We start from the raw sequence: 20,216 nt of genomic DNA, 5'->3' as shown, positions 1-20,216 counted from the left end.
AGAGTTAGTGGCTCATGACCGTTTGACAGAGCGGCGGATCGTGGAGCGAGCGTTTAAACTGCTGTCAGCTGGCTCGACCCCATCTCTACGGCCCCTTCGCTTATGTAACCCACCTCTTACAGCCCACGACCCCACCCCGATCGTTGTAGTCACCGATGTGCGACATTGGACTGTTGTTGCCACCCGGAAACACCCCCTAGCGTTACTATTCTAGCTACCTCGCCGCTCAGGCTGATTGATCCGTGATCCCAAGCGATCTAACACCCACCACCCACCCGTTCTTTACCAAAACACCTCAACACCCGGCTGCACTTCTTGGTCCGAGTTGCCTTTCTTCCAGCCCCTCTCATTCATTTCAACATTTACTCATCTAGCATCCCAAGCATATTTTTGTTTGGTACCAAACATTTCAATTCAATCCAATCCAACCGCGAGCTTTTCTTAGGGGGCTCGTCGCCATGTCGCCACCTGATCAGAATCTCGTCAGACTACACTCCAACCCCCACTTATGAACGACAATACGGTAGCACCTGGCTCACCGCAGCTGGGTGCGCCAAAGCTGGGGGACTTTTCCAAGCTCAGTTCTGCATGGGCGACTCTGCTTGGGTCTGGAAAATCTTCCAGCGACTATTTGCAACCTTCTGAGAAACCAACACAACAGTGCCAACAGAAAGAAGAAATTCCCGAAATCCGGGAAAAGCAAGATGAATCCTGTAACAATGATCCCGGATCGGCATCTAACGGAGATGTCAGCCCGGTCGCATTCATACCTCGTGATTTCCTTGCCAATTTTGATTTTTCCAAGCTTGACGCTTCCAGCTTCACACCACCCAAGCAGCAGCAGAAAGCAGTGTCTTTTTCGCCATGCAGGGAGGAGATCGATTCAACCACCTCGAGCCCATTATCAGACGCCTCGCTGGGTTGCTTCAGCCTCTCATCCGCAGACGAGGACCACTCTACTGCTCCCTCTTCTCCTCAACTCGACCGTCCTATTCAACAGGAATTGGAAGAGATTTCAATTCTGTCACATGAACCAACAACACCAAAACCATCCAAGAAACAGAAGGGCCGTAAGAATACACGTCAACGCCAGGCTGTTACTGGACCATTCAAAATACCGCCTCATCTTCGCAAATCTTATGCCGAGGAGCTGGTCAAGGCCGAAAGGTTTTTGGCAGAAAATGAATGCTTCATCGAGCCACTGCAGCGCTTGAACTACAGTACTGTCCATACCGGTCAGTCAAAGTACTCCCGTGGCTTTGCGGGAGAGAAGAAGGCACCTTGGTTCTGTCCCATCCCTTTTCCACCATTGTCACGACAAAATTTCGACTGGAGTGACTTTTGGGAATCACCTCACCCGCTCCTGTCAACCGATACGGGCTCCATAAATCCTGTGTATATCTCCACCAATGATGCCAAGTGTAGACTTATTCTTGGACGACTTGGAATTGAGTTCACCAGGGATGCTTTGCTCGGAGCCCCTAACGACGATACGAACAAAGGCGTTCATATTTTCGTAGACATGTCCAACATTGTCATAGGCTTTCAAGATCAGCTCAAGCGACTGCGCGGCATTAACATCAACACCAGACTGGCCGAACCGCCCTTTTTCTTCCAAGGCTTGGCTCTGGTTCTGGAACGAGGCCGTGCTGTTGCTAAACGTGTAGTAGCAGGGTCCACAAGCAACCCTCATGAACCACTCACCTGGCCGCTTTACTTGAATGAAGCCAGAAGCCTTGGATATGAAATGAACATCCTTCACCGTGTCATCAAGCCGCTCACACAGCGGTATCCTGCTCGAGGACCAAAGCAGCTTCGAAACACCAGCGACTTTTGGGCATCTTCGGCACTAAACTCCTCCGAGGATGAACTCGAGGCCCAGATCCAGCTCGAATACTCCGTCGGCCTTCGAAAGAAGGGCGAGCAGGCTGTGGACGAAATTCTACACCTGAAGATGTGTGAGAGCATCATCGACTCGGAACCGAGCACTATGGTTTTGGCGACCGGGGACGGAGCTGCGGCGGAGTTCTCTGCTGGTTTTGTGGCACAGGCGGAGCGCGCCCTAGCCAAAGGCTGGCATATAGAGCTGGTCACTTGGAAGGGTAACATCTCTTCGGCATGGCAGCGTCTCTTCGACGCCAAGAAGTGGCAAAATCAGCTCCGGCTCATCCACTTGGATTGGTATGCGGAAGAGTTGTTGGCTGGGATCAGAGAGTCCTGAGTCCCGAGTGACTCAAAGCCTATCGCTTTCATACATATTTGGCGGGTTTTTCATTTTTGCTTCCCTTTGGCGGCTTGTCATCTCTCTTTTCTTGTGGCCATCAATATTGTTATTTTTCTTGAGTTTTTTTTTTGCAATATTTATACAGCTGTCGATACATATTCGCCCAAGGTATTCTATAGTCAACCCGAGCAAGTAGGACATTTGGGAACTCGGGTATGCTTTATCACTAAAGCATTACGATGGACTATGCCGGAGCTGTGGGCTTCTGAGCCTATGATATTGATCAGCGTTGCGTTTTCTGCTTTTTTACATGTTCAGGAGCACCATGTTTGCTTCTTTTTCCTTTCAAACTTCAAATTTGACGCTGGACGAATTGGGTGCCATTCTGGGCATATGCGTCGATATTTATTCACGGGGACGGGATACGGGAACGAAGCCTCAGCGATATAAGGATAAACGTATGGTCGGGGATGGCTCGCCTACAGAAGGGAGAAGACACTGAGAGTTTCTCAAGGGAATGGGGAGGGGAATTACAACTGTGAGCCTCTTTTTACTTGGCATAACAGTGTATCTTTCGTGCTTTGTATGTCTGTTTTGACATAGACCATTATCGAGATATAAGAACCGAAAACATAAAGTCATCTAAGGAGACTGGTTTTTTTTTTTTTTTTTTTTTTTTGGAAATTGCAACGTCCCTGGCATGAGAGTTGGGTTTTCGCGCCGTCGTATACTCTGGACTAATCTAGCCATTTCTGCAATATGCGCCGGCCCGCTTGGCATATTGACGTGCCTCTCTTGCTTACCTTGCTGTAGGGTCTGACATTTGAGGTCTGTTACAATTCAACAATATTTTTGCATGATGACGAGAGCACGACTCGGACTGCTGCCGTCCTGTGCAGTAGGAGCACAGCAGCATGTGCGATGGGATGAAAGATGGGACGGCATTTGGTCTGGCTTTTTTTTTTTCTTTTTTTTTTCTTTTGTTGGGCTCAACTAAGTGAGTTGGGCTCATCGGCTAGGTGTTGGCACTCTCAAGAAAAAGAACAGCCCGAGATAGCGTGTTTCGTTCATTTTCAGATATCTTCTGCGCATATCAGACATTATATCCCATTCTCATACAGCGACCAACCAGCACTCGTCTCTGTGTATAGTACTACTGGGCACAGACAATACAGGAGACATTAGAACCTTTCAAGCTTGCGTGCGCTTTTCTCTCTGAGGCTGAGATATCTCAGGGTCGTGAGATTCTATCAGACTCAGACTCGGCCCGTCGCATGCGAAGTGATCCGATATCATCAATGGGGCTGATAAGAATTCTTTCTTGGGGGTTTTTTTTTTCGTGATACAACCAATTGCATACTAGTCTAGTTTCTCCAACGCTTAGCTTATCTGCTTGTTCATCTTACTTGCACTCGCGGGCAGTGAGTGACAAGGATGGCATCTGCCCAAACTAGTGTTAGTAAATTTCCGGAGGATGAGTACAACCGAGAACGAGGCAAACAAACGAGGCAACTATTAGTTGGCACACCTATTCGCCTCTTATTGAAGATGAGGTTCATCTTCTCGGACAAATGGGGTTCATAAGGCCATACACTTTTGGGGTGGCCCTTGACTGCTGAACCCTTCTCGACGATGACTTTGCCATACTCGAAACACAAGTCAGTCCACTAGTGGTTGCGAGAATGACACCATCTTAGAGCAGGTGCAGACAATTCTCCGTCGATCGTATTGGACAACTAACAGCGGGGGCGCTAGGTAAGCTCGTCAAGCCGCGTTGCAAAGTCATACAGAGTTGTTTGCATGGGCTTCTCCCAGCGACAGTTCCAAAAAAAAAAAAAAAAAAAAAAAAAAAAAGCTTCATCGCCATTTTCCTGCGAGGAGTTATCTTGCAAAACGCGCGTGGCCGGGACTTGTTAATCGAGATCTGTCCTTCCGCTTCCTCCTAGGGACATCTTGGCAGCCACATCTAGCCGGAGGTGAAGGAGAGAGCGTAAGTCCTGCCATGGATGCCTTTGTACAGAGAGGTGCGGGCATCAGGGATGGTTATCCCAGATGCTGAAGCCCTCGAAAGTGAAGCGTTACAGTCTTGAACTCGTCGAGGTCAAGAGGCCCCGGCGCCGAAGTGCCCGATCACGTCGACAACGGTTGGCGAGGCCAAAGGAAAGCATCCTATTGGGCATCCCCTGACTGGGAGGATTACAACTCTGCAACTATTTCCTTTCCTCGCCTGACCTGCTTCGCGGTGGCACCTAGCAGTTTGGGCAGATCTTTGGCGGTTGTCATCGAGGCGACGTGTTAAGGATTCAAAGGGGGTACTGGGCAGACAACAATATCGTCTTGAAAGAATGACAATTACGCAAAAAAGATAAAATTAAAATTAAACAAAACCTGTGTGGCTCATGCATAACTCAAATGGCATCTCGGTAACGTCCTATCCCATGCATAATGCCTAGAAACATACCAGATACGACACCTGCAGTTTTAGTTTGGGGGTTTCTACTTTGGGATGATCCGGCAAACTACCACAACTTCACTCCCGTCAATGCCGAGTCTGGGGAAATCCTACCTGTAATACTCGGAGGATCCTATTACTATTCAAGAAAGACGAGAGGCAACCTCATGGGGGCTGTGGTTGCCCATGACTCCAGCACCGACCTTGTTCGCGACAAGTTATTAGAAACAAGAAAAAAAAAAAAAAAAAGAAAAAAGAAAAAAAGTGCAGCCATACTGTTGCTGGTGGATCGATCAGCTGTGCTGCGCCATTGTCTCAAACCGTAATTATGGAGTCTCAGGCTTCTGCTCCCTAAACTAAAACAAGGGCGCAACTCCCCTGAAGTAACCGTAACCCTTATCTGCCCTGTGGGTTTGGGCCTAGGGCTACATACAGCGGTACTGTAGTTAAAGCTTCATGGCTGTACTTTGGGTTTCTATTTGGGACAGTGACACGCCCAACAAAAGGGGGCAAAGGAGTTTGAATAGTGATCGTCTATTGTTAGAACCACGACCATGTCATCCAATAACAAGTACCGACTACAGTAAATCAGATACCTTGCAAGCGCGATGGCAGCGCCAGGAAAAATCCCCGAATCGCAGGCTGGGCCCGCGCAGTTGGATCTGATTGGTCGAGTAATGGGGGACCAATGGAGAAAAAGATGGAGGCCAACCGCTCAAGAAATTACGGCGGCATGAATGCATGGAAGGATCTGGGCTGTATACGCGTCTTACGGTAGCTCCAACCGACCATAATTGCAGTACTTGCGTGCCTACTTCTACCATATGTCGTCGCGGCTTTGCTGACAACCCCCTGGTGTATTTCACTCTCTTACTCTGGCTCACCAAAGGCAGCCAGCCTTCGTCCGTTCTGTCTTCAGCCACCGCCGGAGTGCTCTTCTACTATCGACATGGCGACAAACCTGGGCGCTACCTTTGTCCCCGGCGGAGGGGATGATTACTACATGCCGGAAGTAATTGCTCCGGCACCTCAGAGGTGAGTGAGTCGTTGTTGTTGTTTTTTTTATTTGTTTTTTTTTTTATCCTGTTTGGACGAATTCTTGATAATTTTCCTAGCCTCTTTTTGTTGCTTTTTTTTCTCAATTGTTGGCTGCATCACATCATCGCAGTATCTGCTGCCGACAGCACTTACCTACCATCTATCCACCCATCGCTCCGCTGCAGTTGATTCGATCCATTCCGCACAGAACCTCAGCTAGCTGGCTGTCCTTCCCCAAGCTGCAGTCTGCGGTCCAGCTGACTTCGCTCATATCACCCCTCCCAACTTCGCTGCCCTGTTCGGTTTCCCCGCCAAAAACAGGAAGCCTGCCCCTCCCTACCGACCTACCCGCCCGTTCTTTCCGTCATCAATGCTGAGCCCCCTGCAATAACTGCACTACGTACACACTGTCCCGGATGGAGGCCCAAACATGCTCCAATACTTTTGACTGCAACATGCACATGTCGCTGCCCTATACAGCCTCGATATAGGCTGACCCAGTGTTTATTTTGCCTACCCCCAGCTGTGAATTTTCTCTCCTTTGCCCCCTTTCCCCCCATCTTGCTTCTTTAATCTTTTGTATTCTTCTTGTCTTTTGCGGCCCCTGCATACGAAAAAAAAGAACCCCTTTTTTTGTGCAAACCAACCGAACAAAGCGGGCCTCAGATTGGTCCGGCGCGTTCAGCCCAGGCTAAGAAGAGGGGAGGGTGAGTTATCGATTTGCTGACGCCAAGTTTCTTTTCTGTTGGTTTGGGCCCTTGCAGGGTTATGCCAGAAGTCCCTCAGAACATGCAATCAGATCTTCAACGACTAGAACAACATTCTGCTGATCTAGGCGCGACCGGAAACCAAACCCAAGGCAACGCTGCCTCCAGAAAGACAGGTGCGCACCACCAGAGAGACCCCTCGCTTTCGACCTATCTGAACACTCAGGTAACAGCAGGTGGAGGTTCAGGTGGCAGTGACGGTGGCAGTGCAACAGCTCCGTCGGTGCCCCATATAAACGAGCCCGACGGCATCGAGTTCAAGCCCTTCGAAGACAGCGACAAGAAGACGTACGACAAGATGTCTTCTCACGACGCCCCCAGCTTCTCGCCCTTCCCCAAGGTCAAAGGCGAGAACATACCGCTGAGCGATGAGGAGAAGGAAGAGATACTATACAATGCGCGGTCGCACGTTCTGCACTCCAACAATGTCTCGATGCAATTGTCGTGGGCGCGCGACTCACTAGCATGGGTTGAGATCATGGCCGAATCCTGGCAACGCGAAAATGCCGGCGCCGAGAGGCCCAGGACCCCCAAGGTCGAGCACGAGCTGAGGGAAGATGCAATCAACATTGTCCACTACCTGGCAGAACAAGGCCACCCGGAGGCCTTGTTTATGCGCTCCAAATGGCTCGAGTTTGGCAAGTTCGGCCAACGCGCCGACAAGAAGGAGGCTTACCTGGGTTACCGCAAGGCTGCCGAGCAGGGATGGGGCCGTGCCGAGTACCGCATGGGAATGCTGTACGAGAACTCCAACGATATGGAAAAGGCAAAGAAGCACTACATTCTGGGTATGGAACAGCGCGATTCGGCTGCGTCTTATCGACTCGGCATGATGAGCCTGCTTGGTCAGCACGGGTATCCAAAGGACTACAAGTACGGCCTGGAGCTGATCCAGGTCGCAGCCGACAGCGCTGATGAGGATGCGCCACAGGGTGCCTATGTCTACGGCATGTTGATCTCCAAAGATCTTCCCGATCTCGACATCCCCGAGAACATCCTTCCCACAAACTTGGGTCTTGCACGTCAGTACATCGAAAAGGCGGCCTTCCTGGGATTCGCAAAGGCACAGTCCAAAATGGGCCAGGCCTATGAGCTTTGCCAGCTAGGCTGCGATTTCAACCCGGCCTATTCATTACACTACTACGGCCTTGCCGCGAGACAGGGGCAGCCCGAGGCGTCGTTGGGAGTCAGCCGTTGGTTCCTTTTTGGCTACGAGGGGGTATTTAGTAAAAACGAGCAGCTTGCCTTCAAGTATGCAAAGTCTGCAGCAGACACCGGACTGGCCACGGCCGAATTCGCAATGGGATATTACCATGAAATCGGCATCCACGTCCCCAAAGATATCCGCGAAGCCCGCAACTGGTACGAGAAGGCTGCCGATCACGGCAACAAGGATGCGGAACAGCGGCTCGAGTCGCTCCGCCAATCCAAGACTCTGACCAAGGAAGACCATGAAACGACTACCCTCACACGAATCAAGTCTCAGCACGGTTCTCAGCGCGGTAAAAGACCCGACAGGTTCAAGCAGAGGGACAATGGAGCCATGCCAACCGTGGCCGAGTCAAGGTCTGGGCCCGGCACCCCCATTGAGGGCACAATGCCGGTCTCGGGTCGTGGGCCCAGCCCAGGCCACTCACCTATCGGCAACGGATTTGAAGGCTATGATAACAGGGGCCGGCAGCCGGCTTTTGGTGTAAATGTTGGCCAACCACAACGCGCAAGGTCAACCGCTCCTTATCCCGAGGACGACAGGCCTGCGCCGCTCAACATGTCGGCTCGAGCGAGATCTACCGCACCATACCCGGAGGATGATCGGCAAGCGCTTTACAACAAACTTCCAGTATCTCCGCACTACAATCCCGACATCCGCGGCACGGGGGCAAGTGCCCCCTTGGCAGAGCGACCCAACTCGGCCTTTGGCATCAGGGCGGATCCGTATCAGGCTGGTGGATATAGACAGTCGCAAGCTGGGGGTCCTGGCCTTGCTCCGATACCACCAGCAGGCACTCAAGGGCGGGGACGCGTCGTGTCGGCCGGTCCTGGATGGGATCAACAGACGCATGGTGGATACCGGCAATCTAACACAAGCCCTGCGGGATACGGACCTGATCCCTATACTCAAGGCCCACCGCAAATGAGCGGAGCTGGAGGCCCGTTGTCCCCGCCGATGGGTGATCCTTCGAGAAATCGCCTCACCAAGCAGCCTCCTGGCCCAACTCAGCCTGCATACTCACCCCAGGGCTCACCCGGCTACCCTCCTCCAATGGTAAGTGCGGCAGTTCCTGGTCGCGACTATGGTCCGAGAACCTCATCGCGCCCCACCTCTGATGCATACGATATGAGGGATATGAGGCAGAACATGCCCCCAGCGGCCGGCCGGCCAGTATCGGCAAGGCCGGACCGCTACGATTCACTACCGCCGCAACAAGGTGGCGGATATGCGGGTGGTCGGCCGCCACAGCAACTCAAGGATAGGCCAAGCCACATGAACCCTATGGACCCCGGCAGGCAGAGCGCACCGCCTGGCCAATATGGCGGCGGCGGGAGGCCCAGTCCCGCCCCGAGCTCGGTCCCAAGCTTTTCCAGTGGACAGTCGGCCCCTCCCGGCAGGAAGCCTGTCGGCGGGGGCGCTGGGGACGGTGGTGGTGCTGCTGCCAGCAAGCCGGCGCCTCAGGGCCCGGCAACTTTCGAAGAGATGGGTATTCCCCAGGGTAAGAACGATGGTGACTGCGTAAGTGTTCCTTTATCTCAAACTTTTGACTGTAAAATCAGCTACGGTTTCACGCAGTGATTTTTGACTAACCTGTGCTCTCGAATAGGTTGTAATGTGAAATTTGATGTGTATCAAGGCGCAATAATCATCTGGGAAGAAACACTTTGTGCATATAGATGACTGGCAGGAGCCAATGAACAACAGGGTTTTCTTTATTTTGGCATTTGAATTCAACATTGCGGGCATTTGGAAAACGGGTTGGCTTCCCACCCAGAATATTGCGTGGCACATTTTGCATGGCAAGGCCGAGGGCGGTTTAAAAAAAGCATGCAGTTCTGGTTTTCCTTAGATATTTGGTTCCTTTTGTTTCACATCCCTACTTCCCTTGTCGATACCACCATTTTGAAGCGTAATCGCGTCAATGGATCATCGTTTTTTTTTAGCCGAATTCATTGATAGGCGACCTGTCTCAATTTCATAATATTCTTCCGCACGTTCTCTCTAAATGCTGTGCCAGTTTGGGCAAGATGTCACCTATGTAGTGCAATGTATGCGTAGGGTTGAAGTTTGGTGATAATAGGTAAGGCTGCCTTTTAAAGCCTGCTCTTCGCAACTATGCAATTAGTGAAGAAAAAAAAATGAAAAAAAAAAAAAAAATAGTTAAGAGAAGAGAGGAGGAAGTAAACATGAAATGCAGTAAGGGTATCGTAAAGTAACAAACCATCAAAGAACCCCCTGAACGAAAACGAGGGAGCGGAGGATGTGAGTGACCAGCTAGGATGTAAAAAAAAAAAAAAAAAAAAAAGAAAAAGAAACGACTATTTTGAGAGCTTTCTTCCAAGACGACATGGCCTCCATCAGGCAATATGGCTTCTGTCAACCATCTGCCACTGTGCCTCCTTGCGGATAGCCCAGCCTTTGAGGGCCATGACGATGACGATCCAGGCCATCAGGAACGCCACCAGGCCCATGGCGACGGTGTAAATGAACATGGCGTCGAGTCCCTGGTTGATCATGCCCTGAACGGTATCGTGACTCTGTTTATTGTGAAAAAAAATGTGTACGTGTCAGCTCAAGGTCCTTTTTTTTTTCCAAAAAAGCAAAGCAAAAAAATCGTTTCATGTGCTTCAATTTGCGCAGCAAGAAAACAAGAGACTCACGCTTGCCATGAAAATCACACCGCCCGCCATCAGACCAAACGCAGCAAGCAGCTCCGTCGGCGGCCGCGAGGGCAGCACGGAGCGCGGCGGCCTGAGGTACATGAGGATGTACGAGAAGCCCCTGGCGACGGCGGCGCCCTTGAGCAGGTCGCCCCACTGCTTGTGCACCATGCCTGAGACCATGTCGGCCTGGGTGTGGGAGCTCATCATGATGCCGAGGAGGAGGATCACGAGCGCGGGGATCGGGTTGAGCGAGACGCTGCCCTGGAGCCTTGATGGTGGCGTTGGAGACAGGTGATGGTCCTTCTCGTCTTCGTGGCCCGCCACCGCCGTGTTGAGCAGCTCCCGGACCGTCGCCGACTCGACCAGCATGCCGCACAGGCCGCCGCCAATGAAGAGGACCGTGATGGCAACGTGCTCCAGGTCCTGGGCGCTCCAGGCGCTGTCGGCTCCAGCGCCCAGGTGCTCCAAGAAGATGTTGGTTGAGCCGTAGATGAAGATAAGGGCGCTCTCTACGAACTCGGCCGACGGGCGCCATGGAGCGGCTGCTGCGGCTGGGTCGTAGGGACGGGGCCGGAGGTTCCATGCCCAGCCGATCTCGGCAAAGGCTCCGGTCCAGCGGCCCAGAGTCAGGACGCCGAGCCAGAAGAAGACCCCACCCTTGATCCAGTGTGCCAGACCGCTAAAGATCTCTTGTCCCTCCTGCAGTCGGGGACGTTGTAGCAAACGGTCAGCCCGGCCGCAATATCTCTCGGGCAAAGGATGAGTTGCATCATGGGGAAAAGGGGCTACTTACAAAAAATCTCCCTTGGGCGATAATACCCGTGCAGATGGCAACAAAGCCCAGGATAAGGATGACTCGATCGACGATATTGTACCCTAGTGCAAAAATACTCAAAACCTGGGCAGAAAAGACGCCCGCAGCCTTCCCGGCTAGAGCCAGCACACTATCAGCAGCACTGCTGCGTGTCGATGGTCTCCGGGCGGCCGCAAAATCCCGATCGCTGTCCTGGTCATGCGCATAAAAGTCGGTGTCGCCAAGCAGCATGGCCTCCTCCTTGCGAGCAGCCTCCTCGTCGTGCTGCGAGCTGGAACTGGAGTACCTCGGCCTGCTGCACAGCGATGCCGTGTTGGGCTCTGTCCCCTGGCCGCTGTCGAACGAGAAGCGGTGCGCCGGAGGAGACCCGGGAGCTGCGCTGGCCCGCTGGTGCTCGGCCATGGCTGCAGTCGATACGGGGGTGTACCGGGCGGATCTGGGCCTGAGCGACGAACCAAAGATCTCGGGGCGGCGGACGAGCACGCTGAGGGCAACCTGAGCGCATGACAGCGCCGTGATAGCCCAGCCTAGCTTGTGGTGGGCGTTGTTTGGGTACAGATCCGGGGTGTTCTCGTTGAAAATCATGCCCAAGATCAAGCCGGTCAAGTTGGTAACGACAAAAATAACCTGCGCCGGGAATGTATACCTTGAGCGAGCGAGCGAGAACATGACAGCTTTTCTCCAATGTCAGCTCAAGACCTCCATTTTTTCAAGTTGATTTTTCTGGTGTATTCCTGGGATGTGGTGTTAAAACTCTTACCAACTGGCAGCATGAATACCCAGCTCACTATCATTAAGGATATGTGGGCGTATAATGCGCCTTGGTATTCAGGATATGAGAAGTACGTCTCCAAGCCCGAATCTTCAGCCGGTTTGGGCATAGCTTGGCCCTGGTTCATATTCATGGACTCGCCGCCATGTGCGAGAATCGCGGTCGGTAAGCTTCCCAAAACCACTGCACCGACCAGAGCAGCCTGTAACCTGCGCCTCATTGTAACTGCGCGCAGTATGTATGATTTAAAGAAAATAAGAAGAAAATAAAGAAGGCCGTATATGCAATAGTCTTGCAATGCTAATCCAAACAAATAGAAATATAAAGAAAAACTCAAACACTGAAGATGCGGACGGTGCGGCTCAACTACTTTTGCTGATAACAGACGCCCAATATACCTATGTCAGTATCTTTGTGATTCGGGTATGAGAGCAACAAAGGGGTATCAAGGATGAAAAGGATACGTGCGCCTGACGCCGAGCTGCGACAAGAGTGAGGGGGAAGGAAGGCAGTCTAAAGAAATGGGCTCACTGGCTCTGAAGATGTTGGAATCTTACTTGTCTGCAGGAGCCGGATTTATGCGAATTTTCAAAAATCGAAGGGTTCGCTTCTATTATATCATAGCAACAAGGAGAGTCAAAGAGATCAAAGAAAAAAAAAAAAGAGGGTAACTCGGGGCACGGAAGGAGTGTGGGCCCCGAATACAAGCTTTATACAGGAACAGATGACATTCTACCTTGGATGCAAAAGGGAAGTAGAAAGTCCGCTATATCCGAGCCCAGAGTTGCACGCACTAGAGGTACTAGAACTTATGATAACAGAGAGCTGCCGTCCGCCAAAATGCAGTCGTCTATAATGGTATCCCCGGGAGAGAGAGAAAAAAAAAAAAAAAAAAAAAAAAGCGGACTCTTCGGAGTATGCAATCACCGCAAGCCACATGATCGCTTATGCCGGTTGTTGCGTGCTGTCAGGGCGACAAGGTTGCTTGTAGTAGCTCAGAAGTCTTACTGTGCATAATATTAATGTGGACTCGACACATCTTACTCCGTGCCTCGGAATCGACCCTTTGACTGGGGGTGGTCTAGGAGTCTAGGACTGATTGGTAATACTGCTGCTAAAAGAAATCAACGGCTTCACTTGAAGCCCGAGACTGCCGAAGCGAGTACGGACCATTAAAAAAAAACGACGTTGGGTTGGCGTGTTGGAGGGGACGGAATCATAAAGAAACTCGCATCTCATTGGTTGAATCACAACCTGACGCGATAGGAGTCAGAGCTACTGCGTACATAGTTCTGACCTCGGAGGGCCACAATTGACTGTGACTGGTTGTTTTATCTTTAATGTAGGTACCTGGGGAACTGTAAGTAAGCATCAGGCAGTGTGCTGGCTGGCAGTCTCTGTGTTTCTTTGTTGGTGGGACGAGATAACAGAGCAAGCAAAAGCCCAACGTCAAGGTGGCTGGTTGGGGACCCTGGCTCGCCAGGATAACTCATCGATAGAACTGAAAAGAAGAAAAAAAAAATCAGCTGGACCTACTCCAACCCAAGTAGCCAAGTAGCCAAGGAGCACTGTAATCATGACTGTGTGGGGCCAGCCGGCAGATGCCAATTCCGCCCTACTAGAAAGGCAACCGCAGATTCGGAGTGGATGCGAGGCGGAAGTCTCGGGCATGCTGGTGACGGATCGGGCCATTGTTGGCAAGGAGAGGGTGGAAAAAAACGATACGATCATACACAAGCATACGTGACTCTATCTTGCGCATCTGCGGCGGAACATCCGGGACTGGGGTCCTCGTGTATAAGTGCTAGATCCAGTCTAGTCCCAGTCTAGTAAATTTCGACCATTCTTGTGTTTCTTTGACCGCGCGAGTAACACACATACAAGGGGTGACTTTTCAAAAGTAGGATGAACCAAGACGCCAATTAACGCGAGTTTATTCATTCGGCACTAAATCATCCAAATGGAAGACAACGACACCTGCGTGTGGTCTGGTTGAGCTTGATGCCGAGAACATTCAAGACGTGGCATATATTGGCGACCGCAAAAAACAAATAAGTAACCCCGCCCGTAAGATTTGGCATTCAAGTGTCGCATCCGTGATGTACAATATGGATGGAGAATCCAGTGGTCATGTATTCTTCCTTACTATCTACATTTAACCAAATCATCCGTCCAACATGACGCGAGAAATGTATAACCTATTGATTCAAGTTTGGAAGTTCACACGTCCTCCTAGCATTAGCTTCAGACCAGATCGAGCCTCAGCCTAGCAAGGATCTTTACACCGGCGCGCCGGGCGGTGATATTAATTACTCGTCAACCCCAAGTGGAAACAAACAACAAGCGCAACCGTACCCAAAGTGTTGGGGTTCCACAAGCTAACAAGCACACAAGCTCACAAACTAACTCATGTCGGACGTGTATTCTACTCGCACTGTATGCTGCGAGGTAGTAATTAATAAAATATTTCAATACAACGTGAGCTGAACAAACTATCGAGCGGTTGCTTTTTCATGGACTCATTTCATTGCGCCATACTGGAAGTAGCGGTGACCATCCATAGCTCTCAAATCTGGCCTAGGTGGCTGCATCAACACCCCGAGCCTTCCGAAGTATTGCTAGACTGCTGTCTTGCGTGCTTGATGCCTTTCATACTAACCTTAGGTACCTGCTATGGTTGCGAGAAGGAAAGATAGCTCATATCGAGCCAAAGTCCGCGGACCCGCTGACGTCATTCCAGGCATTGACTCACTTTACACACATCCACCGGGCAGACTGTTATCGAGTCAAGGCCTGTCACGTCAGCCTTAGCAGCCGCCCACTTCACTTCGTCATCCCGCCAAATTGAGAACCTAGCAAGCCTAGCTTGAATATATCAAAGAGCATACTAGTTGATCTGATGTGCATTTTGAGATGAATTTCCGTCTAATAGATTAGCTCCAGATATTCGCCCCACCAAAACCCATTTATGCGGTTCGCGACAGCACGTGCGCCTGCCTGTCCTACAATGGTGACCTGGCCCGCACCAACCACCTATCACCATACGGCAAGACCTTCTGCTCCTGCTGCAGCTTGCCGAGAATCTGCCGCACACCCTTCTCTGCCGCGGGATGCAACTCTTCCCGAACATCACTATATATAATCTTTACGAGCTCCCCAGCAGTCAAACCCCTTGAGCTCTCGGCGCCTGAGTCCGTCGCATCCTTAGTGGTGGACTGAAGGGTCTGCAGAACTTGTTCTTCGCGCTGCTGCCGGTGAGAAATATATTCTTGGATCTTTGCCGGCCCGTTCTCGATGACGGGCCCGTGTCCTGGGTACGCTCTGCCGCGAAACAGCCGTTGCATCTTGCCAAGGCTTCGAATGTATTCCCCGAGGTCCTCATATACTGACGTCCCGTGACCCAGGACATTGTCTCCCGTGAACATGGCGTCTTCCTCTTGTAAAAGGAGCGCCATATGATCCGTGGTGTGTCCAGGGCTGTAGACGGCCGTCAGAGACACGCCGTCAGCTCGAAATACATCCCCGTCCTGTATATCGAGTTCTCGGTCATTGTCAGGCGACGGGCGGTGCTTCTTGTGGACCCGGGCATCCGCGTTCACCTGAGCCAGGACGTCCTTCACACCACCCACGTGATCCGGGTGCCAGTGCGTGAGGATCACGTCGGTGACGGTGGCATTCTCCTCCCGCAGCGTGCGCGTCAGCGCCGTGATCCACGACAACCTACCCTCCCCCGTGTCGATGAGGATGCGGCCGCGCCCGGTTCCGACCAGGTAGGTGTTGGTGCCCTGCAGCGTGAACTTTCCCGGGTTCCCGCCGAGGATCCGGAAGCAAGCCGGGCTCAGCCGCTCGACCTCGGGTAGATGCGGCAGCTCTAAGGCCATCTTGGTTCGCGACCGTTGTAAATGTGACAGAGCCCGAGTCCAGACTTTCATACGTATATCAAGAACAGTTGCGAAAGGGTTTGGCTAGTGACGATTTAAGCAGGTACCTCGTGAACTTAGGTTTCAGGGTTGCACATGTTTGATATCTTTTGAACAAAGTAAATATCACCAAGCTGTCGAAATGGCGGCTACACCAAACCGGGTGCCTCGGCCGGCTCTGTGGCAGGCAATGGACGCAAGCTATTAAAGTTGCATGGATACGCCGGCCCAGGAAAGTTTGTCGCGGCGGGGCTGCGGGGGTTCCAGGGACTCAATGGAGGGTGCCGAGGTCAAATCACACAGCATGGAGCGTGGGGCATGAGGTGGGCATCAGATGAGATTATATAAGCAACTTAGCTACGATAAGAGCGATAAGTGGAATTTCCGATGTCAGGCTAAGTACACTGAGTTGAACGACGTGACGTGCTGTTGGCAAACCGCGTCCAGGCCAAGAAAAAGGCCCAAAGAGAAGATCCTACTCTATCAAAATCGACGAATTGTTGCACTGCAGAGCCGTATCAGGTTAAATTTGGAGCAACACAAATAAAAAATACCAGGTATGAGAGATATCCTCTCTTGGATGTTTAGTGTGTATTTTACAAAAGCGAATACCGGTGGCTGAGTGTTCCAAGATCTATCTATCTGTCAGCAACTCTACAACAACAGAGAGGATCCTTCAGTCAATTGCTCCCTGTCACCAACCGACGTATTATTGCTTTTTCCCTTTACAAAATTCAACGTAGGAGCCGCCTCATCAACGGCAACAGCCGCTGAATAACCTGATACCGATCTAGGATTTGTCCAAGCCCCGGCACATTCGCATCAATCAGCCTTGCAACGCTTAGCTCTGCGTTTACAGAAACAATAATTCGTGGCCCTCTTTTTTTTTCCAATCCGCCAGGCGGGTGGGCGAACATCCAGCTACCGGCTAGCCACCTCACCCACCTACATACCTAAGTACATACCGTACGCAGCATCGCTGCATCGAGTGCCGTACTCAAGTCTGTAGCACTGCTCTGTATCGGTAATCACCAGGCTCGACGGTTCTTTTGAGAAGGTCTGGAAAATACCACCACTTTGACGGAAGACGCGGCGGTTGCCCCTGGTTGGGCAAACCACACTTGAATCATGTCAGCAAAGCCAACTGCGGATGCTTCCAAAGCCACTCAGATCAAGGCTCCTGTGCCTGGTCGGCCTGTTTTTGGCTGCGGTATGTACACTACTTTATGATCACTGCGCAAACAAAACTGGGAGAGTCAAGGCAGTCGCTATGAAGCTTTACTGACAAGCTGTATACGCCGCAGAACACGTCCAACTTCTCATGACCCAAAACAGGGACATCCAACAAACATCAATCTCACACTACAAGGCCATCCTGCGCTGCATATTCGAGAACCCTCCAGTCATACCAGAGACTAGTGTTGCCGCAAGTGGCCAAAATGTTACGTCTTTGACATCAAACTATCTGTGTCTTCAATGCCCCCAAATCCTCGGCGTGGAAGAGCGTCTGGAACATGGCAATAAAAAATCCCACCGCTTTTGTAAGTATTGCGGCCCTAAGCTATCACTATCAACTACTTACCGCGTGTTTTTACCTCGTCGCTAACTCCGAATCGCAGACGTTGACTCCCGCAACGGAATGCTGTACTGCCAAATGTGTGATGACTATGTCTGGGACCCAACACTTGAAGAGCTTAGATTGAGAAAGATAGGCGCCGGGACCTTTACTCGTAAGATACTGCAAATCTTCATGCCGCCAAACCTTGGCCCCGCGCCGAAGGAATGGGCGTTGGCCGGCCCCGTAAACTGTTAGTTCATAGCCGGCTAACATTACCTCCTTTTATCTTTCAGTACGTAAGAGGAAGCGCGACGAGCTGTCTCCAGAAGCTGCCAAAGAAGAAGCTCGCTATATTGCGCTCAATACCAACCAGGTGCCGTGCAAGGCTACTGGGCTTCGCGGAATTTACAACGCAGGGGCAACATGCTACCAGAACGTCATTCTGCAAAGTTTTCTACACAATCCCTTTCTTCGCAACTACTACCTCAGCGATGGCCATCAAAGTGGCGAATGCCAAACTCAGTACTGCATGAGCTGCGCAATGGACGACATATTCCAGGATTTCTATTCACAAGAGACCACAAACGGCTACACAGCAGCCAACATGCTTTGTGGCTTTTGGTCGTTGGAGCGCAAAGCTTTTGCAAATCTGGTCACGACAAAGGAGCAAGACGCACACGAGTTCTTCCAGCTTCTGGCCGAAGAATTGCACGAGCGCAACGGCGACGGGAAGCGCCCGGAGAGTGGATCCGAGCACTTGTGTGACTGCATTATACATCAGACGTACTACGGCAAGCTACAAAGCAACACAACGTGCCAAGGTTGTGGAAGCGTCACAAACCAAGTGCAATCCTTCCTCGACTTGAGTCTTGGTCTGGATTCCACCCAGAAGAAGAAGAAGCTCGCCGGGACCAAGTCGGAAGGCGGCAGCAAAGGTGCTTCGTTGTCGTTGCAAGACTGCTTGGAGGAAGAGTATGTCAAATCCGACAAGTGTGAGTACCGCTGCAATAAGTGCAACTCAACACAGCAGGCCAGGCGGAACACAAGTCTGAAGCGCTTACCGAATGTGCTCTCAATACAATTAAAGGTAAAAATCTTCATGCTCGATATCCCTCCCGTCAATTGCTCATCAAATACCTTGCATGTCCTCTTATCCCGAGTTGGTTGCTCACATTTCCTCTTTTCATTCCTGCAGCGTTTTGAGTACAAGCAAGGGCGTCATGACAAGGCGGTCAAGGTTGATACGCCCGTCAAATTCCCGTTGCAGCTCAACATGTTTCCCTATACAGACCGGGGTCCCAGCACCGAGTCCAAGGAAAACTATGAACTGGCCAGGACATGCCAATATGATCTCTTTAGTGTCGTGGAACACGTAGGAGAGATTGACACTGGACACTACACCTGTTACTGCAAGGTCCAGGACCAGGTAAGCTCGTCGCTTTGGGCAATTCTTGGTAGGGAATTTGCGGGCTAACACTACTGCCTTGCCAGTGGTTTGCATTCAACGACCACAAGGTTGAAATGGCCTCCGTTTCCCAGGTGCTGTCAGCCAAGGCCTACTTGCTATTCTATATCGTCAGGTATATTGCCTGAATCGCCACTCACAACAGGGACGCGGAGGCAGCTAGTTTGCTGACCTCTGTGATTTATCAGTAAGCAATGGACACCCGCCAGCTGGGGACAAGAGCGTTTTTAAGATTTCTGAGCCGTCAGGCTCACTTGAGTTGCGGTGAGCCTTACATGGGCTTACCCTCGGGGGCTACATGGCCCCATCTGCTGAAGTTTGGGGAGGGGGGTGCTCGGTCGCCCATCACCGGTTCGAGACTTGCGCATGCCAATGCATTCACTATTCATACCTGTTTTGGGTAAAAAAAAAATGACTTTAGGGTCGCCTGATGGTATTTGGCGAGCCGGCAAGACCCGCTACAGAACGAACGACATGTATACCGGTGGGCGCTAGATTAGGGGGCAAATCTCTACCAGCTGTCTGCTTGGCGACGGAGGAACGGAGGACCAGCATTTGTCGGTTTGGTAATGGTGTCCCCCTGTCGATACGGGGCTTACAAAAGTTCACTACATGACGGCGGTTTGCATCTGGGCGGGAGTAGTCTGGAGGGGCGCTGGACTGGAAAGGAGTTGTGTACAATTACATGTCCTTTGCGACGATCTTGAGTTGTAACGACGGCAAAGTCATGTTCTGGATCACAACCAAGCGCTGCCGACTCTTGGACATGTGAAACTGTAAATGAAGCTAAAGTAACTTGTGACATAAGAACGAACGCCGGGCTTGAAAGTTAACTTCGAAGACGTGAAAAAGAAGAAAACATAAACGCCAACGCCTTTTTCTCTTACTCCATCCAAATCCAACACCTCCCATCTTTTGGGGCCTTTTATGACCAAACAAAAGAAAAAAAAGAAAGAAAAATAAGAAAACCCCAAAGATATTACGCAGCAAGAGCAATCTTCTCTCGCCACTCCCACTCCCCGCACTCAAAGTTTGCATAGCAGTAGAACTCGTTGCTGAGCTTGTTGGCGTGCTCGGGCACGAAAGTGGTGGTCCGCAAGCCCAGCTCGGTGTAGAGCCTGGTCGTGAGCAGGGTCTCCATGCGCTCGCCCGTGCAGATGACGATGCGCACCCTGTCGCTCGTCATGGACGATGGCCTCGCCAGGGCCTTGACTGTTGTTGCTTCTAGTTGTACGGGAGCGGTTAATGATGTTAGTCTGATTGGCTTGCCTTGTATGGACAGGTGGTCAGGGGCAGATATTGTAACTATTTTTCTTCTTTTTTTTTTTTT

General features: G+C 51.3%; 6 protein-coding genes across 6 annotated transcripts in view; 3 read left to right on the top strand and 3 right to left on the bottom strand.

Moving 5' to 3' along the window:
• Window positions 1-508: 508 nt before the first annotated feature.
• On the top strand, window positions 509-2,221 carry PpBr36_06668 (uncharacterized protein; the record flags this gene model as incomplete). The annotated part of the gene is made up of 1 exon (XM_029893811.1): window positions 509-2,221. The coding sequence occupies one exon, from the start codon at window positions 509-511 to the stop codon at window positions 2,219-2,221; it is 1,713 nt and encodes a 570-aa protein (XP_029746584.1).
• A 3,404-nt stretch (window positions 2,222-5,625) lies between these two features.
• Window positions 5,626-9,312, top strand: PpBr36_06667 (uncharacterized protein; the record flags this gene model as incomplete). Its single annotated transcript, XM_029893810.1, has 4 exons — window positions 5,626-5,711; window positions 6,371-6,421; window positions 6,479-9,212; window positions 9,301-9,312. The coding sequence occupies 4 exons, from the start codon at window positions 5,626-5,628 to the stop codon at window positions 9,310-9,312; spliced, it is 2,883 nt and encodes a 960-aa protein (XP_029746593.1).
• A 739-nt stretch (window positions 9,313-10,051) lies between these two features.
• On the bottom strand, window positions 10,052-12,163 carry PpBr36_06666 (uncharacterized protein; the record flags this gene model as incomplete). Its single annotated transcript, XM_029893809.1, has 4 exons — window positions 10,052-10,231; window positions 10,355-11,056; window positions 11,151-11,845; window positions 11,932-12,163. 4 exons carry the CDS (start codon window positions 12,161-12,163, stop codon window positions 10,052-10,054), a joined length of 1,809 nt encoding a protein of 602 aa, XP_029746592.1.
• A 2,782-nt stretch (window positions 12,164-14,945) lies between these two features.
• PpBr36_06665 (uncharacterized protein) lies at window positions 14,946-15,824 on the bottom strand (the record flags this gene model as incomplete). The annotated part of the gene is made up of 1 exon (XM_029893808.1): window positions 14,946-15,824. The coding sequence occupies one exon, from the start codon at window positions 15,822-15,824 to the stop codon at window positions 14,946-14,948; it is 879 nt and encodes a 292-aa protein (XP_029746591.1).
• Window positions 15,825-16,991: 1,167 nt separating this feature from the next.
• Window positions 16,992-19,014, top strand: PpBr36_06664 (uncharacterized protein; the record flags this gene model as incomplete). The annotated part of the gene is made up of 6 exons (XM_029893807.1): window positions 16,992-17,073; window positions 17,168-17,404; window positions 17,483-17,593; window positions 17,715-18,508; window positions 18,617-18,847; window positions 18,913-19,014. 6 exons carry the CDS (start codon window positions 16,992-16,994, stop codon window positions 19,012-19,014), a joined length of 1,557 nt encoding a protein of 518 aa, XP_029746590.1.
• An 851-nt stretch (window positions 19,015-19,865) lies between these two features.
• PpBr36_06663 (uncharacterized protein) overlaps window positions 19,866-20,216 on the bottom strand; it is a gene marked incomplete at both ends in the record, with an annotated part of 3,863 nt that continues 3,512 nt past the window's right edge. The window contains one exon of the mRNA XM_029893806.1: window positions 19,866-20,093. Within this exon, the coding sequence (XP_029746589.1) occupies window positions 19,866-20,093 (228 nt within the window). The remainder of the gene's footprint in view (window positions 20,094-20,216) is intronic.

Source organism: Pyricularia pennisetigena (assembly GCF_004337985.1).
Source record: "Pyricularia pennisetigena strain Br36 chromosome 4 map unlocalized Pyricularia_pennisetigena_Br36_Scf_6, whole genome shotgun sequence".
NCBI classification, from domain to species: Eukaryota; Fungi; Ascomycota; class Sordariomycetes; order Magnaporthales; family Pyriculariaceae; genus Pyricularia; species Pyricularia pennisetigena.
This window is presented reverse-complemented; position numbering and strand designations above follow the sequence as displayed.